This window comes from Hyposmocoma kahamanoa, unplaced genomic scaffold (genome assembly GCF_003589595.1).
Source record: "Hyposmocoma kahamanoa isolate Upper Pololo Valley unplaced genomic scaffold, ASM358959v1 64, whole genome shotgun sequence".
NCBI lineage: Eukaryota > Metazoa > Arthropoda > Insecta > Lepidoptera > Cosmopterigidae > Hyposmocoma > Hyposmocoma kahamanoa.
The window spans coordinates 8,369,043-8,395,745 of NW_020653852.1; the positions used below are offsets into that span (position 1 = coordinate 8,369,043).

Genomic DNA, 26,703 nt, shown 5'->3' on the forward strand with positions numbered 1-26,703 from the left:
ATTTTGGCCGCTTAATTTTATTCAAAATACCGCAACAGCGGTAAGTAAAAAGAGATCGTGTCGCTTATTGTGATGATAATTATTTTAGAAAACAAAAACTAGAAAGCGGACAGACGAAGATGCCTATCTGTTAATTATTGTCACCAAAATGGCGGCCATTATTGTAAATGAGTCAAAATGGCCGAGTGACAAATCGCTGGGTTTCGTGTACGTTCCGTTTGATTGACGCGTGCCAGATTCCACGGCGTCAATATATACCTTTATACATATTTATTTATGCGTAGAAAGCGCAAATAAAGACGAGTTCTTTAACATTGCGATTGAGATAATGAATCGATGTTTACGGAGACTTTTCGCCGCGTGATGCAAGTCGGCCAACAACGACGCGCAATTAATAGCCGGCGCACGAATCTACACTACTCGCCACCCGCTCGGGCACAGCCAATTGGCCTCTCCAACTGTCTGAGCTATTAACACAATATTTGAGATTGGAAAATATCGAAATCGTTGAGACAATTTCGAAGCGTAGCGAACGCTCGCGGTCAATATTGACATTTCTCACGAGCGACACCGGCGGACGCGGCTCGTGCTTGTAACACACCTCGTGGCCGCTTTACAGGGCTATTCCTTCCGCTTTTCACACAAATAGGTAATAATCGATCGCTTTTATAGCGTCGCGTGTGTAGGCGCGCCGCTCCGGTGATACTTCGGGGAAACTTTTAAATGTACGTGTCATTTACAAACTATCGAGCCAGCAACGTTAAGTGGATCGACAAACTGGTCCGAAGTGAGGACCATTTGTGATTTCATCGGAATGTTCAAAATCGATATGACTTTTGACATTGATTATCTTGAACACTGACGCATCGTCGCAACATAAACTTGTCGAGTAAACTGATGCTTTTTTATTTACGTTACTCAGTTGTTCCGCAAACTGGCAAACAATCATGATCACGTATAAAGCCTTTGTGATGTCTCTCCTTATTTGGGTTGACTCACTTTTTAAGGGAAATATCGAGATTGGCTTAATGACGTCCAAGATACAATATGTAAAGTCATAAATGTGACAATGAGGAAAAGTATAACAATAATTCACTCTTTATAAGATATTGTTTTTCTCAATACGTTGCGCTTTTAGAAATCCCAATAACGTCACATTGGTATGTACTAGTAGATATCTATTACTGAAATAAGTTTTTTTAAGATACCAAGACGGGACAAACAAGTCGTGCGCCTGGTTTTAAGCGACACTTCTGTCCATAACAGTGGCAGTGCCGCTTAAAGCTTAAATCACAAAGGTTTAAGGGGGCACTACAGCTGTGCCCGTTACCCCGAGATATTAGTTGAAAAGTCCTATGTGCCTATAATTTTACCAGCACCTTTGTCCTACAAAACCGTATATCCAGTCTTTTAATATACACATTTTTTGTAGATTAGAGAATGACGTCTAAAGTTAGAAATATATTAAACCATTACCCAACCAAAGGAGACAGCTTTCATGAGCTTATGAAACTCAAGAATTACAGCCTATATGCAGATGTCCATCTATTGACAGTGATCAGATCAATAGAGGCGCCAAACGGATGTGGTCCCCATGTTTGAATAAAGACGGTGTCATTTCCTTTGTAGAAAGAGCCGCGTAGACATTTGTCACGAGATTAGCGGTTATTTACTAGGATCATCCATTTTTGGAAAAGTATGGCAAAGTAATTTTTTAAGATATTAATATTGCGACAGTTTGCCTAGTTTCGTATTGGGTACTTTCTTCATCATCTTGTTAGGTCCAGTGTTAATATGGGATTCTTTCTGAAAAAAATAAGCTCCTATATAAGGAAGATTTGCAATAATCACCACGCTCACAGTAACTACAATTTTACATACTTGTGTATAACAATGTATGTACAGTGTCAAACTCTAAATATTGCACATCGGGAAAATCCGGAAGCCACGAATATTTCCGAATGCTGTAACCGCGTTTGTGACTTATTGCATTAATAATGATGTATTTATGACAATTTAATATGAAACTTTATTAGTCAATATATAACATCAAAATCATTGACAACGTTACTAAAGTTTCTTATTTCGCTATTATAAATACTTTAGTGAATAACACCATAACATATGTATAGACGCGACAACAGCGTTCGTATATATATTTGTTGATTCCGGGATTTCCCGATGTGCAATATACACGACCTGATACTGTTACCTGAATTGTCAATACCAAAATTTGATATTTAATTGATAAAAGCCGTGGCAGCCTAATGGTTTGACCTACGGGCTCCGAAGCAGAGGCCGTGGGTTCATATCCGGGTTCGCATCTCTGCGTTTTCGGAATCTATGTCCCAAATTTAATTTGAAATTTACTACCTATGAGCTTTTCGGTGAAGGAGGACATCGTGACGAAACCTGTACGTCGAAGAAGGTTCACAACCCTTGGAAAACGTGTGTCCAAGTCCCCTACCCGCTTTGGGCCAGCGTGGCGGACTGTGACCTAAACCCTAGCCTGAGAGGAGACCCGTGTCCAGCAGTGAGACGTATTGACTGGTTGATGATGATAATTTTTACTACACCCATATGTCGTGTCTATTTCGCAGTGGGTTACGCAAAGACAAAGTTCTCCACTTGATTGGAACCTAGCGTAGGTTATCTCCCTCCGTTGCCATAAGTACTTTCGTACATTCCTCTGTGGCCGAACGGTTGCCATGCTGGACTGCCACGCAAGAGGTCCCGGGTTCGATTCCCGTGCCGGGAGAAATATTTTTATTGCCTACATTTATTTCTCTCGTGAGTTTGGGTGTGGTTTGTGGTTGTCTATGTGTGTGTCCACGGCACCCGCGATATAAGGTTTCCCTAGTGCGGGGCTATGTTGAGTCGAACACACTCATTATTATTATTGTTATTATTATTATTATGGGAATGAACTGATCAAATCGACATTAGAGTTTCCGAGATGTCAGATCTTTATACCTAAGTTACTGTATTGTATTTAACTGTAATTTAATGTGCAATAACGAATATATCATTCATTCATTCATTCATAATTATACGTACTAAAGTAATTACGTGTGTTATTATACATACCCCATTTCGAGTAATTTTAATAATAAAAATAATAATATTTATTTTCGTTAAAAACCAAAAACAAAGATCTGCAACAAGCACAAAAAAAATCGTTAGGTCCACAAGTTCGTTCCGTGGCTAAGTTGGCGTAGCGTCTAGCACAGTTTGCTGGAAGACGTTGGTTCGAATCCAGCTGGATCGAAGCAATTTTTTCTGAGTGTTCGACCTTTGTATTACTAATTATAACAAACTAGTGGAGTAATTGGAAATGGAACTATTTTTCCGTATTTAAATCGCGTACATTTCTTTTTTCAAACTAATATACAAATATACGCGATTTAAATCCGAAAAAATAGTTTCATTTCCTATGTGTGACAATCGCGAAAACCTAAGAACTCGATAGTAGAGTAATTTCACAAAAATAACTGACTGTCGTAGTGATCAAATATTGTGACGTTCAATGTTCAATAACTTGAAAATTAAAATAATAATATTTATTCACCATGTAACATCACATCACGCAACATTTAACATGTCCAGGAACAATTTGTGGACCTTTTAAATCCCTCCATAGCTTAACTTACAAAAGTGAATGAAAAATGTCACTTAATAGTCTAAATGTTCAATATTCACATAAAATAATATCTATTTTTTTTAATATCAAGTGACTGGACGAACAAGTTGTGCTTCTGATAGTACGTCTGTCCATAACGGGTGAAATGCCAGAGCTTTAAATCGCAAAAATCTAAAGGGCACTACCACTGCGCCCGTCACCCAGAGACATAAGTTAACAAGTCCCGTGTGCCTGTAATTTCACCAGCACCCTTACCCTTCAAAACCGGAACACACTAATGCTGGCATTACTGCTTGGCAGCAGAAATAGGTAAGGTGTCAGTACTTCCCTGGTCGAACTCTTTCACAAGGAGCTCTAATGCTCCTAAAATTTATATCTGTTTTATATACGAGTAGAGCTCCTTCTGAAAGAGGTCAGCCAGGGAAGTACTGCCACCTTACCTATTTCTCCCATCAAACGAGTAGCATTACTGTGTTCCGGTTTTGAAAGGTAAAGACTCATGGGACTTGTTTAACTTATGTCACAGGGTGACGGGTTCTATGGCCCGCACAGATCTTTGCTATTTAAAGCTCTGAGTGACACTACAACTGAAATCGACAGGTGTGGTGAACGTCCCGTCGCTTGATATTATAAAAAAATTATATACATAAATTTCTGTCCTACAAAGCAACTGTTTAAATTATTACAAGTAAAAAATACTAAAAAAACCGACCTCAAATGTTTGTGGAATTACATCTATTTGCCAAGTTTTATTGAAATCGGTTAGCGGAAAGTGCGCGGAACCGATTCGTCCCCTCATTTGCCGCCCTTAGAGGTGGAATATTTTCTTCAAATTTACTTGGGTCCAATACTGCGGTACTCTTCTAACCAAAAAAGAATCACGAAAATCGGTTCACAATTAATATTATAATGTTACAAGAGTTATCGACTAACATATATACATTGACTTACAAATAAATGGACGACGGGTCTAATACAAAAACCACGAAAAAAATGTCCCAAGTCAACCTATTCGAAATTTAAATTGTAATGTCATCGCAGTATCGCGCTGTCAGTAGAACAAGTGAAGACTAAAGCGGAGTGTCGCGCTCTGTATACGATTTTAGCGCCTTAAAAGTGCGGACACTTTTTAGCGCGGACCCGACGTCCATATAATTGTAAATCAATGCATATATACAAAAAAATTAGCGAAATGGGAACCACCTCCATTGTTCAAAGCTGTTAAAAGGAAAAAAACACACATTAAAATACTTATTTAATTTCAATTTGGCTGACAGATCTGTATTTCTGTTACATAACTTGCATTTTTCTGAGGACATCATCAATCTAATAGAAATATGTAGACTGATGTCGACCTTTTCTTATATTCCCCAATAGAGTCTAAAAAAGAAAAGATGGCATGAAAGTATAGATCCAAGTATTGAATACTAGGTTAAGCAAAACCCCAGGTCCTCTCCACAACCAAACACAAAGTTACAAATTTCACGACAGCTGGCTAGCGGTTTGGACATTAGTTCCTGGTCATACTTTATAGCTACACAGACCATAAGCAATTAAACTGTGGTCACTTTTAACGATAGACTTAACTGTCACGCATTGTACGACCTGCGTTACGAAATACGCAACAATGTAAACAGATAATGGAATGGTTATGTATAATTATAAATATAATAAGGTGTTGGTTACAACAGGTATGAAGTTTTAGAGGACTTGCTACTGAACTGTATGCTAATTTATGTGCGAAACTTAATTTGAAATTTATCATGAGCTTTTCTGAAAGAGAAAAAGAAAAACATGCACATCGAAGACAATTCACAACCCCCGAAAAACACTGCCTGAGGGCCACTGCCACTGTGCCTGTCACCCTGAGGCATAAGTTGACAAGTCCCATGTGCCTGTAATATCACCAGCACCCTTACCCTTCAAAAGCGGAACACAGTGATGCTGACATTAGTGCTTCACAGCAGAAATAGGCAAGGCGGCGGTATGTCCCTGGACAAACTCTTTCACAAGAAGTTCCATTGCTACTAAAAACTCCCCAATCCACATTGGGCACGTGTGGTGGATATGACTCTAATTAAAAACCTCTACTGAGAGGACCCTTCCCGGCAGCGAAACGTTCAAAATGGATTGAAAACGATGATGAAGATAATGCACGGATATCCATTATATTTGTCTGATATCTAATTTTTTTCTCACAAAAAATCTAACATATTTAATGGAATCAAATAAAAAACGTGTTTTTCGCTGTTACATTGTATAGAACTGAATAGAAATAATAAATAATAGCTTATTTTATCGCATAATAAGATTGTATGTTATTGCTATTTTTTATTACATTTTCATTGTAACAGTTTGCATTCAACACTGAGTAATATGTAGTTTTTATTGCGATTCTTAGTTAATTTTATTTTTCCACGTATTTTATAGACAAATGTACAAATTATATAAGTAGGTATTTCAATTGGTTTGTATTACTTCGCCGATGGTACTACATACAATTTTTTAATAAATTTGATTGGAATTAATAAATAAGAATTAACTGTGTCACTTATTTTCCTTTAATTTTTAACCGACTTCCAAAAAGGAGGAGATTCTCAATTCGACTATGTTTTTTTTTTCTAAAAAAGAACTAAAACTGCGTAATAATTTGTTCCTTCTGATGTTATTTGTCCAGTTTTTTTTATTATTAAATGTTAGTGTAAAATTTCTCGTCTTTCGGGACAGTCTAAAGCATCTAATTAGCCATACAGTCAGTTATTTCTTTATCTTTTAGGTACTTATGATTTTACTTTTTTTTCAATCAGAAGCTTCAAAATGGCGATAGTAAAGATATTACGATTTCAAATGAAAAAATGTTTGAAAATTAAACTGTTGAAGAAAAATTACAATCGATCGCCAGACCGAGTATGACCAATTAGACACCTGAGCCTGTCCCGAAGAACAAAAAAATTTACTACTATTTTCGTCATTAATTTAATTTAATGTGCCAATTTCAAAGTAAAAGAATAGAAAATGGACGGGAGAAAGTTTAGTAATTTGCATCAAAAAAGCCTAAACATTTTTTTTTAATATAGCAATTTCTGCCATGCAAATATCTGTATAACGAGTTGAACAGTGCCTCTAGCGGTCACAAGCAGAACTACAATTTCCCACATAAATATTTTAAGATGTCGCTAACGACATTAACGCAATAAACTCACTAGTAAAGGTACTGTTTCGATAAAACGATCAAGTTATTTCAATTCGTTGACGTCGAACGGTATGTCAAGGCATCGGATGTATAAATTAATGATGTTTGTTCGATAAGCGACATTACATGGACATTACTACTGTAGCATTGATCGATAGCCGAGATCGTCATCTTATTGATTTATGTCGATTCTCTTTGGATGCTACTCTGTTGAGGATGGTATTTTGCGGCGAACTGATGGGGGCATCAATCTTTATTTAAATATATGGATAGAAAGTATAACTTTATACATACCTATTGCAAATTCTATTTCTATGAAGCTGTGGTGTAAAATTTAAAATTGCATGAACATTCACTGTTAATTATTTTCACGACAACGTAACGATAAATTATTGTGTTCAACGACAAGAAATCCACAATTATTATTAAAGTTTCATAAAGTGCTGAGAACCTTTAATTCCTGCTCGTTTTATAACTATATTATTAATGTAGTCTTTAAAAACTTCGAGAGGCTAACGTTACTTAACACTCGATATTCAGATTAAAAATGCATTACGCCAAATGCCAATAGAGAGGCTATCCTTAGAAAAAAAAATATAACGTTAACTGGCCAATTCTCAACATTTCCTCCTCTAGGAACATCTCTGAACGAAAAAACATAAAATAAACATTATTCTTACTTTAAAACCCTCCAAAGAGAACAAATATTCACTGAGTCTCCAAAATCAATAAACCCTTCCAAATTCAAACAAAACTCGATTCAAATAAAACATCGACAAAAACCATTTGAAATGAGAATCATAATCGAACGCGACCGATCTGTCAACCGCCATTGTATTATAATATTTAATATGGATTCCAATTTCGATATGGATTAATCTTTCAATTCTGTTTATCGATTTGTGTAATCTATTTTGCATTTAAGTAAAAGGTTGACAAGTAACATTTCGGTTCAACGCCATGTAGCGAAATTTCAACTTATTTTTTCTTCAGTGTAAACATTTTAAGGGTAACTTACGAAGCTGTAACAGTAACATTACGAAAAAACTCTGATAGTCACATCATTTTGATTATAATAACAGGGTGTCAAATTACTACACCAATTTCTTAGTTTTAAATGAATGAATTCTTTATACTATGAGTACAATAACCCATAACACCTAGACCAATAAAAAAAAAGTTCAATTTTCAAATTGATTCTACCGGGAATCCCACCCGAGACCTCCACATCAATTATCTACAGTGCAAACCGCTTTGTCGTTGAGGTTGTACAACGAGTATGAAAAAAATAGAGAATCACTTCATCATCTTTGCATTTTTTTTATAGAAAAGTATAGTTTAGAAAGCACAAAATAATTTTTTTTAATAATTCCAGTTTATTATAGTACAACACCCTTACTTTCTTACTTTTTATCCAATTTGCCAAGTCAGTAATTATAATACTATAGTTATGGAGAAATAATAGGTTTCTAAAGTACCCAATATCTCTTCAATTTCTTTCAAGTCTACCCTGCGTCACTAAAGTGATGCACGTACACAGCTTCCGATAAAAGTAAACACCAAATCTTTATAGCTACATATATTGAGAAGCGAGATTAATAAGCGAATGTTGTCCATTGTTTGTAAATGTGGCGCAGGCTCAGCGGGAGGGCGAGGGATGAGGAAGTGAAGCGAACAGAGAATGAACATGTTTGTCACCCTTGTTGTTATTAAATTGGTTTATTAATGTTAGTAAAAGTATTTTGTATTGTTCCTCAGTATTGTCCCAGTTTACAATTAGAACCACCACTACGTACTACATAGTACAAAACGACGGAGAGATACAACCAGGGCCCTATTTCTGCTAATTTTATATCATCTCAATTCTGTTTCCATAGTGTTAATGTCAATTTTATACATTTGGTATTGTACTAAAAGTTAAAAACAGTGCCTTGTCAGTGGCTAGCCATGGAACTAGTATCCAACTGTCATTGAATTTTTTTTACACGTCTGTGGCTTAGTCTACTAATTATGTTTCATAAAAAAATACATATTGCTAATTAAACGAGATGAATATTAAGATGCCACTTTGATCGTTAGTGATTGAACGAATGAATGCCATCATTGCCATTCCATTGACACTTTATTGAAACTCAACTGACATTGCAGTAGATTTTAGCAGAATAACAAATATTATCATAATTGCATTATAGTGTCAATGGAATTACGATGAGCACTGGTTATATGAAATTAACAAAATTGGGGCCCAGTAGTGCGATTCACGTAAGTTCAAGCTATCAAAATATCGTTCAAGGTACGTAGTCGTTGGATCGAAGTCCTATCCAAAATTGGTATTCACGTATCACTTGAACGAACGGTGATATGAATAGAATCGAAACGTAACGACTAATGAACGACATCTTGAATTGTGAAATTTGACGTTTCGTCGTCGAAAGTCTATCGAAAGAACTGTCAAAGTTTTAATAGAATAATAATAATATAATATATAATAACGCACAGACTCCACATTGCCCCGCACTAGGAAAACCCTGTGTCGCGGGTGCCATGGACACACATAGACAACCACAAATTACACCCAAACTCACGGGAGAAGTAAATGTAGGCCATACAGATACTTCTTTCGGCCCGGAAATCGAAACCTAGGACCTCTGCGTGTCAGGTGGGCATGGTAACCGTTCAGCCACTGAGGCAGTTATGTATGAGTTAGTTACGTATGACTTGTCACTTAAAAACGGTTTAAGTTCGATTCATATACCAGAATACGCTATACACGACATTTGGATCGAACGACTTTAAAATTAAACTCGTTGAAGTTCGACTGTCACACGTGAATACGAAAAAGCAGTTCAACGACTTAATCGCTACGGTATCGTAACGGTTTCATTACGTGAATCACACTACTGGGCCTTGAAATCACTCGTTTTATTGATTCCATTGACAGTCCACTGACATTATATTGCAATTATGACAATATTTGTTATTCTGCTAAAATCTACTGGCAATGGCAGTTTCAATGTAGTGTCAATGGAATGGCAGTGATGGCATTCATGCAATCACGATCGAAGTCACTAAAACTACAACGGGAACTACTATGCGTGTCTTACTTTTATCTCGTTTAATCAACAATAAAACACCAGTTAAATGGTAAATCAACGGTAGTTTGATGGTAAGAAGCTATCGAGACGCTGACGAAATTATATCAGTAGAGCTACTTGTGAAAGAGTTCGTCCAGTGTAGTACTGTCACCTTACCTAATTCTGCAGCCAAGCTGTAATGTCCGCATTACTGTGTTCCAGTTTTGAAGCGTAAGGGTGCTGGTGAAATTACAGGCACATGAGACTTGACAACTTATGTCTCAGGGTGACGGGCGCAGTGATATTGCCCCTCAGATCTTTGCGTTTTAAAGCTCTGAGAGGCAATGCAACTGTTAAACTTTGCTCCATAAAAATATCATAAAGTTCACCTACGGAAAAATCAAGATATTTCAATTTAATTTTGACTCCCATGTTCTAAAAATGTCACCGGACTATGAGTTAATTTTATAATATCAAATGTGTATACATATAGTGCAATGAATTTCTCCTTGTCTATGGGAGACACATTTCAAAGCCTACGCAAACACGATATTTTTTTTTACGCTTACTCATAGCCCCGCTTGGGAAGACCTATATCGCGGCTGCCATTGACACACACTTAAACAATCACACAAATTACACCCAAACTCACAAGAAAAACAAATGTGGGCTATACAAATATTTCTCCTGGTCCGGGAATCGAATCCGGGATCACTGCGTTGCAGATCAATATGGTAACCGTTCGGCCACAGAGGCAGTTAACATTACATTTCGTCTTAAAGTAAGTCTTAGATAAAGACAATTATACAAAAGACCTACGTAACATTATTGATAGATTCCATCACTCCATTTCGGATAATAAAGATTTACTTATCCAAAATCTGATAAATGCAGCATGGGCATCTTACAGTAAAATTAATGATTAATTTCAAATAATATGACATGAAAGCAAGATCCTGCCTCGAAAATACCATGGTCGCATGCCTGAAATAATTGATAAATCAATGCAGAGCTCAGCGAGAAGGGTACTACATCAATAAGAGTCGCTAAGCACGATGTAACTAGAAGTTAACGGTAGGATTACGCTATATTCCAAATCATACATGCGCGTTACGGAAGCGCTATATGTTTATTGTGTAGATGGTCAGTCTGAATTTTGCTACTGCATTCAAAATACGAATGTGTTACGACCCATCGCGAAACATTATCAGGTTATCATTTATGTATTCTAGAATATTATCACGAAATATAATTTAATATTTCAAGTTTCGTATAGAAGACTATTCTGAAAATGAGTCAACTATAGCTTCATCATGTCACTGATATATTTAGCATTCAGCATTTTAAATAAAAAAATAAATAAAACGGATTTCAACATTATTTATATATGATAGTATGGCAGTAAATTAATATCTATAATAACAACGTAATTAGCAATTCGTATAAATTAGTGCCACCTCTGGCTGAAGTAATATTAATAGCACTTATAAATATTAATTTGTCATTCTTTTTTCATTGTTATTTATTTCCTTAATGTAAATTTTTAAACTGCAATGTAGAGTACTCAAATTCTATAGGCAACACCTCTATGCATCCTCAAATAAGAACGATTATTAGTAGTTATTTTTCAAATAAAAGCATTTATGATCTGATTATCTGAATTACAGATAGTTTTTTTTTTTGTAGAGATGTGACTTCAGAGGTAGCAGCCATATAAAAATCAAGCTTTCAGTTTGTATTACGAAATTACATGCATTACTGTTCATAATGTTTACACCTCAAAAGCGCCTATCATAACATTTTGACATAGAGTAACGCGGTCGATATTAAACTGTATCCACTAGATAGCGCGATAAGCAGCTGTCAAACTGACCTGTCATTATCTTATTAATGGCACTCGTCCGCCATCTTGATGGATTAAAAGCTTATTTGAGTTTTATTGGTGTACATCTTAGTTTTGTCTGCGCGTTTAATAGGCTCTTTTGTTTAGAAGATAAAGTTTAATATCAAATTTTAAGTGGTGTGATTATGTGAGATTTCCTTATTATAACCAAATTCTTCAGCAAAGTGTACGAGATAATTTAGTTTGTATAGCATTTAGCAGGAGCAGAGCTTCTTGTGAAAGAGTTTATCAAGGGAAGAACGTGCTATGTTACCCATTTCTGCCGCCAAGCAGTAATGTGAGCATTACTACGTTTCGGTTTTGAAGGGTAAGAGCGTTGATGAAATTACAGGCACAAGGGACTTGTCAACTTATGTCTCAATGTGACAGGCGCAGATTTTTCCGATTTAAAACCCTGACTGGCTCTACAACTGGTATGGACAGGCGTGTTCCTTACAACCAAGCACACGACTTGTTCGTCCCGTTACTTGGTATCATAAAAAACGTATCAAGTCTATATAACTTAAATCGTGCGGAGCAAATGTTATACCAAATCTGAAACATTACCAATATCAATTCAGCAAAAACCTAAATAACCCCATTTTACACTTACCTTTAATAAAAGTACTGCTTCAACGTTCTAATTAAATCCAAACAAACGCGTAATGACATAAAGATTGCCGACGCAGAATACAATGCACCCACGCAAACGTCTGCGTTCAGTCTGCCTTCTGCAATTTCAAACGATTTGCATATCCCGCTGGATCGCCTAAAATAAAAATTCTTTCAACCAGTCTTAACACTTTCGCTATTATCCTACGTTTTTTTACAATCTTATTTAGTTACCAACTACGCTCCACACGTGTGAAATTTACCCGAACATGACTTTAAAGACGTAACTTTACGAGTCATTTTGTATCTTCTGGCCGTGCTTGTTACGTCCTTTTTGTAACGGTCTTGTATGGGTACGGACCACACACGGTTCCCGTCAACATCGGTCCTTAGAACAACACTATAGCACTTAGTATACTTTACAGGTAAACTAGTAGCTTTGAAAGCACACGTCAGTTGACTTGATACGAGGACAACTTGACGTGTTTATTTCTAGCTAATGAGAGGTAACTAGGATTACGTTACGTTCGTCCAAAAAGAATTTAATAGATTATTATTGATAATAAATGATTTTTATTATTGATAACAAATAATTTATGGATGTAACTTTCTGCGTTTACGTATTAAGTTTGTAATAGTTATCTAAAATATTACACAAAATTACGTATAACATTGGAAACTTTGGCCGCCATAAAGGAAATAATAAATAACATTGGAGACTATTGGAGACATGGAAACATTGAGACCAGGTAATTAACGTGGTTGTTTAGCACATTATTGGGTAATTTTCGGGTTTTAAATAAAAAGCTTTGTGATTTAAATCTTATGAACATTGCTGCTGCGCCTGTCACCCTGGAACATAAATTGACAAGTCCCATGTCCCTGTTATGGACAGGCGTGTAGCTTACCATCAGGCGCACGACTTGTTCGTCCCGTCACTTGATATTATAAAAAAAATATTCACCAGCACCCTTACGCTTCTAAACCGGAACGCAGTAATGCTCACATTACTGTTTGGCGGCAGAAGTAGGTAAGGTGGCTACTTCCCTGAAAGAACACTTTCACAAGGACATCTACTGCTACTAATTTCTATTATTATTTTATATTTCACGATACTGTAGTCGAAGAATAAAAATTGCCACGGAAATTAGGTAAAGAAACTAACTTGATAATTACCCTAAAACTACCCTGTTACAATTTTTAAAAAGATGGGACGTACCTTGATGGCTACAAAATAGAATTTACCTTCGCCAATATAAACGTCATCGACTGCCTGGTGGTTTTATTTACACCGTAAAAGTATTCTTAACAGTATAATAAAACAGAATACAATATACTAAAAAAGTAATAGCAATTAAAAGGCGTACAGGAGATAGTGCGAGTAAACCAGTAAACAATGAAGAGGTGTGGGCGACAATGGGACAGTAGCGTTCAACATGTCTGCTCGTAACTCAGTGGATTTACATTTTTATTACGACTCAATGTGACTGATGTTCGTACTGTGATGGCAGAATGAATGAATGCTCTAATTTTTATAAAGATGCATTATTTTGTCATACTGGTGTGAAAAATGTAAAATCACGATGACGAAAAGCCTACGATATTGCACCGTACTCTTGGTACAATAAAACCACATGAGATCATATGTTAAGTGTTTCTATCACAAGAAAGTCATAAAAACTACATGAGACAAATTATGTTACGTTTGATAACTTTCCTATTTAAGCATTAAGGAGTTAAAATTTATAAATACAAAAATAGAACATGTAGAACATTGACAAAAATTCCTTCGATCCGGCTGGATTCGAAATTTAAATTTATTTATTATCTTGTAAACTTTACATTATTATAAACATTGACTTACAATTATATGGACGTCGGGTCCGCGCTAAAAAGTGTCCGCACTTGTAAGGCGTTAAAATCGTATACAGAGCGCCAAACTCCGCTTTAGTCTTCATTTGTTCGACTGACAGCGCGATACTGCGATGACATTAGAATTTAAATTTCGAATAGATAAGATAAGAAGAAGATAAGATATTTTTTTCGTGGTTTTTGTATTAGACCCGTCGTCCATTTATTTGTAAGTCAATGATTATAAACAATATATTGTATTACAAGATCCGTCACAAATAGCAATAAATGTTACATTTGAAAAAACTACAAATATACATGACAACTTTTGTACTATGTAATTTTAACATAGTTAATATGTTATGTGAAATAATTTAAGAACATATTAAATAATATAATGATAATTATGTCAAAATAATAATTGTATGTGTTAAGTTTATGTAATTTATCAATTTCTGTAAAATATATAATTTAATAAATTACAACATACACTCCCGGACACATCATTCGAGCCACCACGCATTTTCAGTATTAGGACACATCATTCGAGCCACCACGCATTTTCAGTATTAAGTGCCCTAAGCTTAAACAATGTTTGATTGATCAAAAACTATTACACAAATTTAAAACCAGTATACTGAACTTCTTTTCCATAAGTCTTTGTTAGGAATTTGGATTTGCAAAACCGGTGAAAAACTTTTTCTTCTATGATAACATTGTTTTTGTATTCTGCCCCTTTACGACGAAAATGCGAGGTGGCACGAATTATATGTACAGGAGTATATATTACAAGATCATGTCCCTATATTTTTCAATGGAATAGTGCGCATTATCAAACAAAAGGTCTTTCTGTCAAATGTTTCATCATTAGCCTCGTTTTTTAAGTCAACGGGGAGCTGCTTATAATAAGTCGGCTCGATTTGTATACAGTATGATAATAAGAATAAGAATAAGAATAACGCACACACTCAACATAGCCCCGCACTAGGGAAACCCTGTGTCGCGGGTGCCATGGACACACATATAGACAACCACAAATTACACCCAAACTCACGAGAGAAATAATTGTAGGCCATACAAATATTTCTCCCGGCCCGGGAATCGAACCTGGGACCTCTGCGTGGCAGTCCGACATGGTAACCGTTCGGCCACGGAGGCAGTTGAATGATGAAGGTGCTGGTTCAATCTAACCGGGAATTTTTCTTAGTATTCGATCTTTGTATTAATAATTTTAAGGAGCAGTAGAGTTCGTTCTCGCACCTTACCTAATTCTGCCGCCAAGCATGTTAGCATTACTGCGTTCCGGTTTTGATAGGTGAGGGTGCTGGTGAAATTACGGGCACATGGGACTTATCAACTTATGTCTCAGGGTAACGGGCGCAGTGGCAGTACCCCTCAGATTTTTGACCTAGAGTTATTTCACAAAAAATAATTGAATACCCCAGTAGTAAAACATCGTTATATTAAAAAATATTATAATAAAGCAGTTATCGACTAACTTCGTTCGTAGAAACTTTAAACCTCTCTCTTGAAAAATAATAATTTTTCAGTTGTGGCCTTATTACAACGAGTGTGCGGTACTTTTTAACTCAGTGCGCCCAAAGTGGTTACTGAAAAGTAAAATAAATTGTTGATGATAAAGAATTTGGTGAAGAAATAAAAAACCGACCTCAAAAGTTGTAAAATTACACCCATTTGCCAAATTTTCGAGAAATCGGTTAATTCCCTAATTTAGAGGTGGAATGTTTTCTTCAAATTTGAACGAAAGGTTTCGTTCAAATTTGAAGACTAAGGCATTCCCTTTCCAAAAAAAAAAAGAATCATCAAGAAATCGATTCAAAAATGTCAGAATAACCGCGTAACATACACACAAAATAAAAATACAGTCGAACTGTGAACCTCCTCCTTTTTAGAAGTTGGTTAAAAAGAACCTAAACACAAAAATACTAAAGCACCATATTCGCAAATATATGAACCATAACAACCAAATTGATCAGTTATCTGCAGAAGATTTTACTGCATACTAATATTTGTAACAGTCTATTATAAGAGTATTTTTCACCTGAACATATTGATGGTATTGTAAGTACAGAGAAGACTAAAAATATATCACAACACGTGCACAAAAGGGATCGCATGCGCACGCGACCATGCTTCCAAGGGGTGAGACAGGAAGAGGCGGATCCTCTCATCTTGATGCTAGTACCTGACTTTATTGCTTTATGCTTTTTGCAACAGACTATTATTTACAAGTTGTAATATTAAATAGTGTATATGCTTATTAATTTTCGGAAAACATCACAAACAGTAATGTCTTGTATGTCGACAAATTACGAATGGTAGCGAAAGTTTATAAAATGGTCAAAGACAAGTACAACGGAAAGCAATTAATGGATAAATATAGGAAATGCCCTGAAGCTCCTTCCTGTCCATTAAACCATTCGGATGAATTCGTTATCCGATTGCTTGCCGATTGGGCATTGTGTATTCGATACCATTTGCCGCAATCGTCAATAATAAAAATAATAATAACGCACACACTCAACGTAGCCCCGCACTTGGGAAACCCAGTGTCGCGGGTGCCATGAACACATACATTGACAACCACAAATTACCCCCAAACTCACGTGAGAAATAAATGTAGGCCATTCAAATACTAATCCTGGCCCGGGAATTGAACCTGGGAGTTGGGCATGGTAACCGTCCGGCCACGGAGGCTGTCAATATCGTGGTGGTTATTGCAAGTAATCCCATTTGATATCAATGGGCAATGTTTTTTAATTTTATTTGAGTAATTTTTACAAGTTTTTATATAAAGTACTGATGTGCGATTGATGCTCATTTTGCGATCCCTTTTAGTTCAGATACTTGTAGACGCGGACCCGACCGTGTTGTAGGTCAACGCATTTTTACCAACCATTTCAAGGTCAGCCCGATGCGTACAGTACTGCAATGTTTTAAAATCGGTGAAAGTGTTGCCATCCGAATTTATTTGTACATGGGCCCTATTAAAATCAAGAGACTTGTTCAAACTTGACCAATGTTCGAATGACCACACAAGCTGGAGGCAATTATGTGACAACATCCCGAGTACAGAGTAAATACCGTAGGCGAGAGGGCAGAGTAATACGGTAGGCCTCTTCAGAGTGCTTGGCTACTCGATTTGGGAGGGCTACTGTTGACAATTATATCCAGAATAACCGTTTCCTTTAACTTAAATAGATGATAGTACAAGTACTACTACAGATAACGCATCTGCTGTCGCCGGTTTAATTAACCGACTTAAAAATAAATTCTTTTTTCTGGGAAAGAGGGTACCTCCGCATTGGACCCATTTAAATTTGAAGGGAATATTCCACCTCTAAGAATGGCAAACTAAAAAAAGCGTCAAACCGGTTTGACGCACTTTCCAGTAATCGATTGCAATAAAACTTGGCAAATAGATGTAATTCCACGAACTTTTGAGGTCGATTCTTTTTATAATAAAGTAACAATTGTTTAATTAGAAAAATCATAAGCTGAAAAAAGCTTCTAGTTACTTATATAGGTAAGATAATGTACCGGCAAATTAAGTTTGAGCCATTTTATTGCAGTATTGACGGCCTCGGTGACCCAATGATTTAGACTATAGGCGTCAGATGAGGACGTCTCGGGTTCGATTCCTGGTAGAACCAAATTGGAAAATGAACTTTTCGAAATTGGTTCTGGTCTGGGTGTTCTGGGAAAAGCACCAAAGTTAATTTCATTGCTCTGGTGCTCATAATACCTACAGTGAATTCCCTAGTTTGACACCAAGGTAATTGATGAGGTTGCCTGGCACATTACTATTATAATATAGATTTTCGTAGCCGATTATCTATTTTAATTAAAATAAGTTAAAAAATTAAAGGAATAGGATTTTCTATGAAATTCAAATATTATTTGTTTTATATAAACAAATTACACGTGTAATCGTCATATTGTTGGCAAATGAGTAAGAAATTCTACGGGTTGCTCTTTGTAAATAAACATTTGTACATATTTATCATTTACAATATGTATTTCAAATGTTATAAATCTCTTATGCACTATGTAAAACGGAAAAAACACAATTATGTAAGTAATTAAAATCAAATACTTAAAACCATTACTTACTGAATTTAAGTTAGGAAACTTGAAGCTAGAAGGCTGAAAGCATACCTAGAACAAAATATGAAACATAACTTTAACAAAGAACATACCTTAATAACATTCAGACAATGGATTATTGAAATTAAAATTATAACCAACAGAATGTTTAAAAAAACTTATATCTCGCGATAGAATTTACATAATGAGATGCGATGTGTGAGTGTGCAGCCCTAAAATAAGCGATTTGAAAGGCATAAGCGATAGCTTTTTCGACTCTATTATATTATGACCCGATTATGATGATTCTTTCTTTTTTTTTGGAAAGAGGGTACCTAAATAATGGTTTTATTTAAATTTTAAGAAACCCAGACCAGAGGATGAATCAGATTTCGCGCACTTTCCGGTAACCGATTTCAATAAAACTTGGTGAATAGATGTAATTCCACGAACTTTTGCGGTCGGTTTTTTTTAGTAGTCTGTACTGAGATTATAACAATACAATTTATTAATGAAGTAGGTATAAAATTCGGCGACGAATTACTATAAATTTGTATAATATTTTGCATTTTATCACTTCGAAATTATTAAGTAAGTTAGTTAGGCAAACACAAATGGATGATAGAATCCTCGAGGAATATTTATTCTGTAGATATATTGTTCATACAGCACACAAACTCTTCAAAGACACTTATCTACTGAAATTTCGAATACACAGCTTAATAATTCCACAATATTTCATTTCTCACGCTATCCGTTCTCGTAAGGCTTTTCGCTATATTAATAGCCACACAAAAGAGGTGGGTGCTTATTAACAAATAGAAGAGGTCGGAAGGGTCCCGCAGGACCACCGGTGTTAGCATCAGCAAGTCAAATGGCCTAAGAAAATGACAGTCATCTTAGGATTGATTTTTGTTAAAGCTATTGGAGTGCATCACTCCGAAATTTTAGTAGACATCGCTTTAGAATAAAATACTTTTTAGTAGCAATGGAACTCCTTTAGAATGAGTTCGCCCAGGGAAGTTCTGCCACCTTACCTATTTCAGACTCTAAGCAGCAATGTTCACAAATTTTGCAGGCTGATTTCGCATCATATTTCCTTCGTATTCACACACTGGTTTTTACCTACTCTTAAAGTAATGCATCCAAATTATAACACGTCTGATAAGAAACTTAAAATAAATAGAAACTTTTGCCATCTCCTGAATAATCACTCTTTATAAGATACGTGTTTGAGAAAGTAAGGCATCGATATGAGTCTTACAGCTTATATCTCAGGGTGTCGGGAGCTTTGACAGTACCCCTCAGATGTTCATAACGAAAGAATACAAAAACTGTAATTCATAAATTTAACAGTTTAAAGAAGTGCTAGCCAAAATCATCTAATCTGGTAACCTTTCAATGTAGGTAATAAAAATCAATCAAATAAACAAAGTTCTCTGTTTGCCGCACTGAGAGACAAGCGCCATTCTACGAATTTACATTATACAAAATAGTAATTTTCAAAACCTGTTTGGAAAAACAAATATTCGCGATTTGGATCCGAAAAATAGTTTCATTTCCAATAACAAAATAGTAATCTACCTATTACTATTATAAAGAAAGATATGAAAAACATTTTCCTCTTCAACAAGACTCTTAATCCAAAGCGAAGCTAAAGCTCAAATTTTATACAGCACAAATCTTAAAGAGGCGCTGGAATCTCCCAGTAAATAGCGCGACAGCTACTGAATCGACACAAAGGAAGGTTCAGATATTATTATTGTCACGATACTATCTCTAGCACCTCAGTGAAAACTAACAATGGATAAACTTCCAATTGTATCAAACTCGAAGACGTATGACCTATTCCTTGTATGACGTCTACAATGAAATACACCAATAGTCTTTAGAAAAACGTAAATTTATTGTTTTTAACATAACACAACGACTATCAACTAAAACTTTCAGATCTTCTTCTGGTTTTATCCTGCCTACATTTCAAAATAATTGTTGGAAATAATAAATGTCAACAAATATTTATTTAAAGAGTTTACCCTAATGATTGGGTAGCAAAGTTTTATCATTCCGACGACTTCTACTGTAATTTGCTTGCCAATGAAATGTAGATATTTTAAATTTGAATTTGGAAATCGAATGGAGTGAAAGTTTGTCTCTGTTTTCGGCTCTTAGCTCTGTATATTCTCGAATAAACTTTACTTAAACGGTACTTCTCCTAACTCATACTTTGTGGGAACTTCAGCTGAATGTGTACTGACTTGTAACTTTAGTAAAAAGTTTCTTTTTTAAAATAAAACAGACACACGCTTGCCAGCAATTTCAGCTAATGCCAAGTGACAATAATTGACGATCGTACGCGTTGGTTAAAAAAATTTCAGTATCCTTTATTTATTATTGTTCATTACTTAGAAACATTATTAAACATAATTTTACTATGTATACTTTTAAGCCTATAGAAAATTATCCGAACATGGCAACTCCAATTAACAATACTATCTAACATTGACAAAGTGTCTTAAGGAAGGAATATTTTACAAATATTATTTTCAACAATGTAATTTTCACAACATTCCATAGAAAAGTCTTGATGCAATTTTGTAGTCTAATCTATATTTCTAAACTATCCACCACGATATTGTGTATCGATTGTTTCTTTAATTCATTCAAATGAAAGAATGTACCAATGTACGGTCTGTAAAAAAGAACGTTAAAGCTAACGACTGTTTTATGCCCCATTCGGGCTCGCCTTGCCAAGAAAACCTTACAGAATCGATGCTTATTTGCATACGCGATAAAAGAGGCCAGTCAACATGCATGATATATTAAAATCACGTCTCCGCGACAATTATAACTACAACCATTTTGAATTGAGCTCTGACGATTAGAACACCATTGTAAATATCGCCAGCAATTTAATTCCCTTTATTATGTTATTTTATGTATCTTGTAACGGGTCAACGCTCTAGAAAACCCTGAAAACATACACAAGTAATATATAGTAATATAAATTTAGGATGGATTGTCAACAATGTCAAATTATCGATTTTATATCTACTTTTGATACCGGTGAGCAAAATTTTTGTTTAAATAGTATTTTGTTAGAGATCAATTTGTACTGGACGTTAGTATAACAGAAACCGAGAACGATCAAATAATAAAAAGTTCCTTTGTCATTACAAACAGTTGAAGCGAGAATTAAGTTCTAAGAAACATATTGTGACTTTATTACAGTATTTATATGTATGCTTGTAGAAGAATCGCTCTTCAGTTTTTGAACTAGCCAATCAGAGAGCTGGAAAAATCAATATGTCCAACTGAATTAACGATCCACTTATTTATTGAGAATTTAAAGAGTCAGTGATGTGACAATATTTACGTGATATTTAAACGTGTTTTTTGAAATACTACAAATAATTTGTTTGTGTATATTAAATACTACATACCTATTTTAACGTATCAAACGGCAATAATAGAATTTTAAAGGCGGCTATATACTAGCGTTATACGGCACCAAAACATGTATATTATTGATACGGATTGCTCATTCAAGATGCAAGTTTGATTAGCGCCGACACACTGTTAGCAATTGAGTTTTAGGTCAAATTATGTTTCTTTTTAATATTTAATCCTCATCTTATTTGTATACTTCTTAAACTTCTTTCATCCATATTACAACGTGGTGGACAATAAACGTAACCAAAATAATAGATTCAGATATATCCGCCAAATAAGATAATAGAACATATGCTCTGCTTTAAAATATTTTAACGAATAAAGAAATATAAAAACAAAATAAGTCTCTTAATCGGAAACAAAAACCACTCTAACATTATCAACAATAACATTTAACACCAAATTAACTGTAAAATTTTGTAAATTTCTCACTTGTCAATCATTAATCTATTCTGAAAATTTATGTATTATGTGGATTATAAATGCGAAGTGACGCAAATGTTAAGTAGAATGCCGACCTACCTATTACACGTATAATAGGTAGACAACATTTTCTGTCATACAAAAATACACGTCAACCTCAAAACATCAAAAGACAAAAACTGAGACGAGACACATCACCTCCAACCTCCGATTGAGAAACCCAATTTGAATAACAATCAATAAATTAATGTATGACCGTAATTTATTCATAACCAGAGAACAGTGACACACCGCAGCGACGAGCTCTGAATCCAAAATGAAATTTTATAAGAAACCTTGCTTTTCAACCACCCATTATGGACACAATGTGATACTTTTCTTAACCTATCGACATTATCGGTGAGCATCACAATGCTCCTTTGAGTCCAAGTCGTTAAGTCGACTAATCTCTCTTTACACGTAAAAACGGACGGCGTCGAATGAGTTTCTCGTGTTGAAATAATTAGTCTGCAATTGAAAGCGTGCTTTATTTCAAGAGGCCGGACAATACGGACATGACACGGTTGGCCAACGGTTAAACACTTTCACGGAATACAATAATTATTTTTCTAAAGTGCGTCGTTGTGATTCCGAAACTGTTTCGTGATTCTATTTTCGAAATATGTAAAGAAAATATTTAAATTGTAGGGATGAGCCATAAATAGCAGCTCGTTAATTACAGACTGTAATCACATTTCGCCAAACGCGTTACAACACATGTCCCATCCCTCGCCGTTCTAAATTTAAATATTATTAAAAGCGGGAGCAGGCACGCTCCCTGTCTCGATAGAATCGAAAATAATTTATGAATCTTTGTTTGGGACACGACCGAAAAATCGTCGGGAATGACGATCTACACATACGCATAAAATATATTATATTTGAATTTTGATTTATTCAGACGAGAGTGTAGGTATAGATATTTATTAGATTATGGAAGTGTGACTTGACATGTGCTGTACATAGACAATACACGTGGATAGTTGTCCTTTACATATGCAATTAGTTCAGGTATTTTGTTAGTCGATAGTCATCCGTTTTTTTAGAATAATTTCTGAAACTAGTGTTAGGTGTATGACTAACTAGCTGCATAAATACCTAGTATAAGGAGCATTTAATACGAAAAACAGATAAAGGTTCCATTACATCACTTATAAGAATTAGGCAGAGTATCTTTTACGATAAACATGTTGATGTTTTGTTTTTTTTTATAATACCCAGTGACGGGACGAACAAGTCGTGCGCCTGGTGGTAAACGACACACCTATCCATAACAGTTGCAGTACCACTAAGGGTCGTATTCTAGAACTCTACTCGATGCTCAAGTCAGGATTGCACTGGAAACACAAGCACTGGAAATACGACCCTAATGGCAGGGACTTGAGTATGATTTCGAGGGCTTTAAACCATACTCAAATCCTGACTTGAGCATTGAGTAGAGTTCTAGAATACGACCCTCAGAGTCGTATTCCAGAACTCTACTCAATGCTGAAGTCAGGATTGCACTGGGAACACAAGCATTGGAAATACGACCTTAATGGCAGGGATTTGAGTATGATTTCGAGTGCTTAAAACTATACTCAAATCCTGACTTGAGCATTGAGTAGAGTTCTAGAATATGACCCTCAGAGTCTTGTCTTGGAACACAGTAATGGTAATATTACTGCGGCAGAAATAGGTAAGGTGGCGGTACTTCCCTGCACGAACTCTCTCACGAGAAGCTCTACTGCTACTAATTGAAATAAATACTTGTTATAGTACCAGCAAAATTACATTAAATAGTAGTTCAAACGAGGTAAAATAAAAAAAAGATATATCTATTCATAACATTTTGCAATAGTATACAATTTTGACACAACATGAAAATATGACTAAAAAGTCATGATAAGAATAAGTGTTAAAAACATCGGCAAAAACTAAAACCCAATCATTTCAATTAAGAGATCACTTCCTCTGAAGGTATAAATATTTTTATATTAAATTACGGGTTACCAAACAGCTACTGGATGTGGTAAATTATATGTGGCGTTACACGCGCGAAGGTCTAACCGCTTATCTCATTTTCATCATATTTCTTCTAAGCGTATTGTAACCAACATCCTTCCCATATTTACGCAGAATTCTAATTATTTTTGGCAGTGTTTCAGTACAACTAAATCTTATGTTAACACGTAAACTAAAGGACATCATTTAGGGTTTTTTATAACATAAAGACAAGCATTTAGCTACAATGTCATATAGTAATATAGTAATAGTAACTCAGAAAGTTCCTCCAGTGAAGTATAGCCACCTTACCTATTTCTGCCGCCAAGCAGTAATATTAGCATTATTGTGTTCCGGTTTTGAAGGGTAAGGGTGCTGGTGAAATTATAGGCACATGGGACTTATCAACTTATATTTCAGGGCGTCTGGCGCAGTAGCAGTGCCCCTCTGATCTTTGCTATTTAAAGTTTTGAGTGGCACTGCAATTGTTACCTTAATCGTCCTATATAATAATGGAGGAGAATTATGTCAGAAGGCTCCGTGAACTTTGAAAACGTTTCGATTAGCATTCACAGGTGTTAACGAAATGGTACAAATAGCGAGATAAACGGTAATTTTTACGAAACTCTTTCATGTCATTCTATCCTATATCTAGTAAGGATCCAAACTTTCTGTGGGAGCAACTGAGATAAGAGTACCACAATATCTGAAATAGCAAAAATGCCATACAGGTTGTACATATTGAAATGTTCTACATTGACGTTACAGCACTTTGATCAGATGGAACAATTATGTTACTAACTGATCCCCTAAATTAGGCAACTCCGAAACCATAAATAGAATCAGCACTCCAGAGCGGGATCTTTTCTTCGGTAACGCTACATGTAGAGCTCGTTCTACCGTATATCACAGGTTAATAGTTCTAATAGCCCAAATTGCGTGTTCTCGGCTTTTGGAAGATTTATTTATGGTGTTTAGTTTAAAAAAGGAATAGACGAAATTAAATTAAACCACAGACAAAATTGTTATTTCTTGTGTGAAGCATTTGAAGTGAATTAGATGTTATACTTTAACTGACAAAACTGTTCAATGTCTTGTTTCATATAGAAAAATATTTTTACGAAAATATCAGGTTATGACGATTGTATATAATTAAGTAACATAATTATAACTTTTTTTTATAAAAAATAGACCTCAAATGTTTGTGGAATTACATCTATATGCCAAGTTTTATACATTGAAATCGGTTTACGGAAAGCAAGTGAAATCCAATAAACCGGATTCATCCCTTAATTTACCACCCTTAGAGGTGGAATATTTTCTTTAAATTTGAATAGGACCACTATTGCCTTTTTTCCAACTAAAAAAGACTCATCGAAATCCGTTGATAAATAATGGAGTAATCGCGTAATATATACACAAAAAAAAAATACAAGACGAAATGAGAACATCCTCCTTCTTTTGTGAAATTGCTCCACTAGTTAACAAAGATCGAACAGTTCGAAATCCTTCGATCCGGCCAGATTCGAATCGACGTTTTCTACCAAACCGTGCTGGATGCTATGCCAACTTAACAACTGAACGAACTAGCGGACTTTACGAATTCTTCTATTATCTTTGTTTTGTTTTTAACGAGTTTTATGTCATAACGCCATCTGTGAGAAATTTATTTCTTCACTCAAAGACTTGCCAGCTTAGTTGGCATAGTCTGGGACGGTTTGCTAAGTGTTCGATCTTCGTCATTAATAATTATAATAAGTATATGTAAATACAAGGGTCTGTACTCAGAAGTATAAATACTTTTTAATAGCATGTTTGGTAGCAGAAAGTAACTCAGGCGGCAGAAAGAATTCAAACCTATCACTATTTTTCCGGATATAGGATCAGGATTTACTCACGGTTGACAACCGTGACAATAGGATCTGTAAAGGGCCCGAAACGTCGGTTTGTTTGAAAAAACAAATATACGCGATTTAAATCCGGAAAATAGTTTCATTTCCTGTATGTGATGTTGTCTAAAATAATATGTGTAATATTAATATTCATTAAAAAAAAACGCAGGTCTGGGTGCAACAACTGCTATATATGTGATGGAGCTCTCTTTCAATTACAAAAACAGTTCTAAAAGCTCTCTAACCTTTATCGAAGATGAAAAATACTTAACATTGCGATTTTAAAATTTTCGAAGAATAGGTTAATGCCATCTATTGGTGTACGTAGGAACTTTTATTGTTTTTTACGTTTATGTGCCTATGTTAGTTTTTCATAAGCACGCAGATGTTTTTTTATGATACCAAGAACACGCCTGTCCATAACAGTTACAGTGCCACTCACAGCTTTAAATCGCAAAGATCTGAGGGGCACCCACTGCGCCCATCACCCTGAGACACAAGTTGGGAAGCCCCATGTGCCTGTAATTTCTCCACACCCTTATTGCAGAATATTT

At 35.4% G+C, this 26,703-nt stretch overlaps 1 protein-coding gene across 4 annotated transcripts in view; it reads right to left on the bottom strand.

Annotated features, from left to right (window-relative positions):
- Positions 1-26,703, bottom strand: part of LOC113230756 (protein dead ringer) — a 234,463-nt gene that overhangs the window by 171,365 nt on the left and 36,395 nt on the right. For 3 of the 4 annotated variants that reach the window (XM_026464837.1, XM_026464838.1, XM_026464836.1), the window contains exon 2: positions 18,387-18,431. The exons of the other annotated variant lie outside the window; for it this stretch is intronic. In XM_026464837.1, the coding sequence (XP_026320622.1) occupies positions 18,387-18,431 (45 nt within the window). The remainder of the gene's footprint in view (positions 1-18,386; positions 18,432-26,703) is intronic. 4 annotated transcript variants of the gene reach the window in all.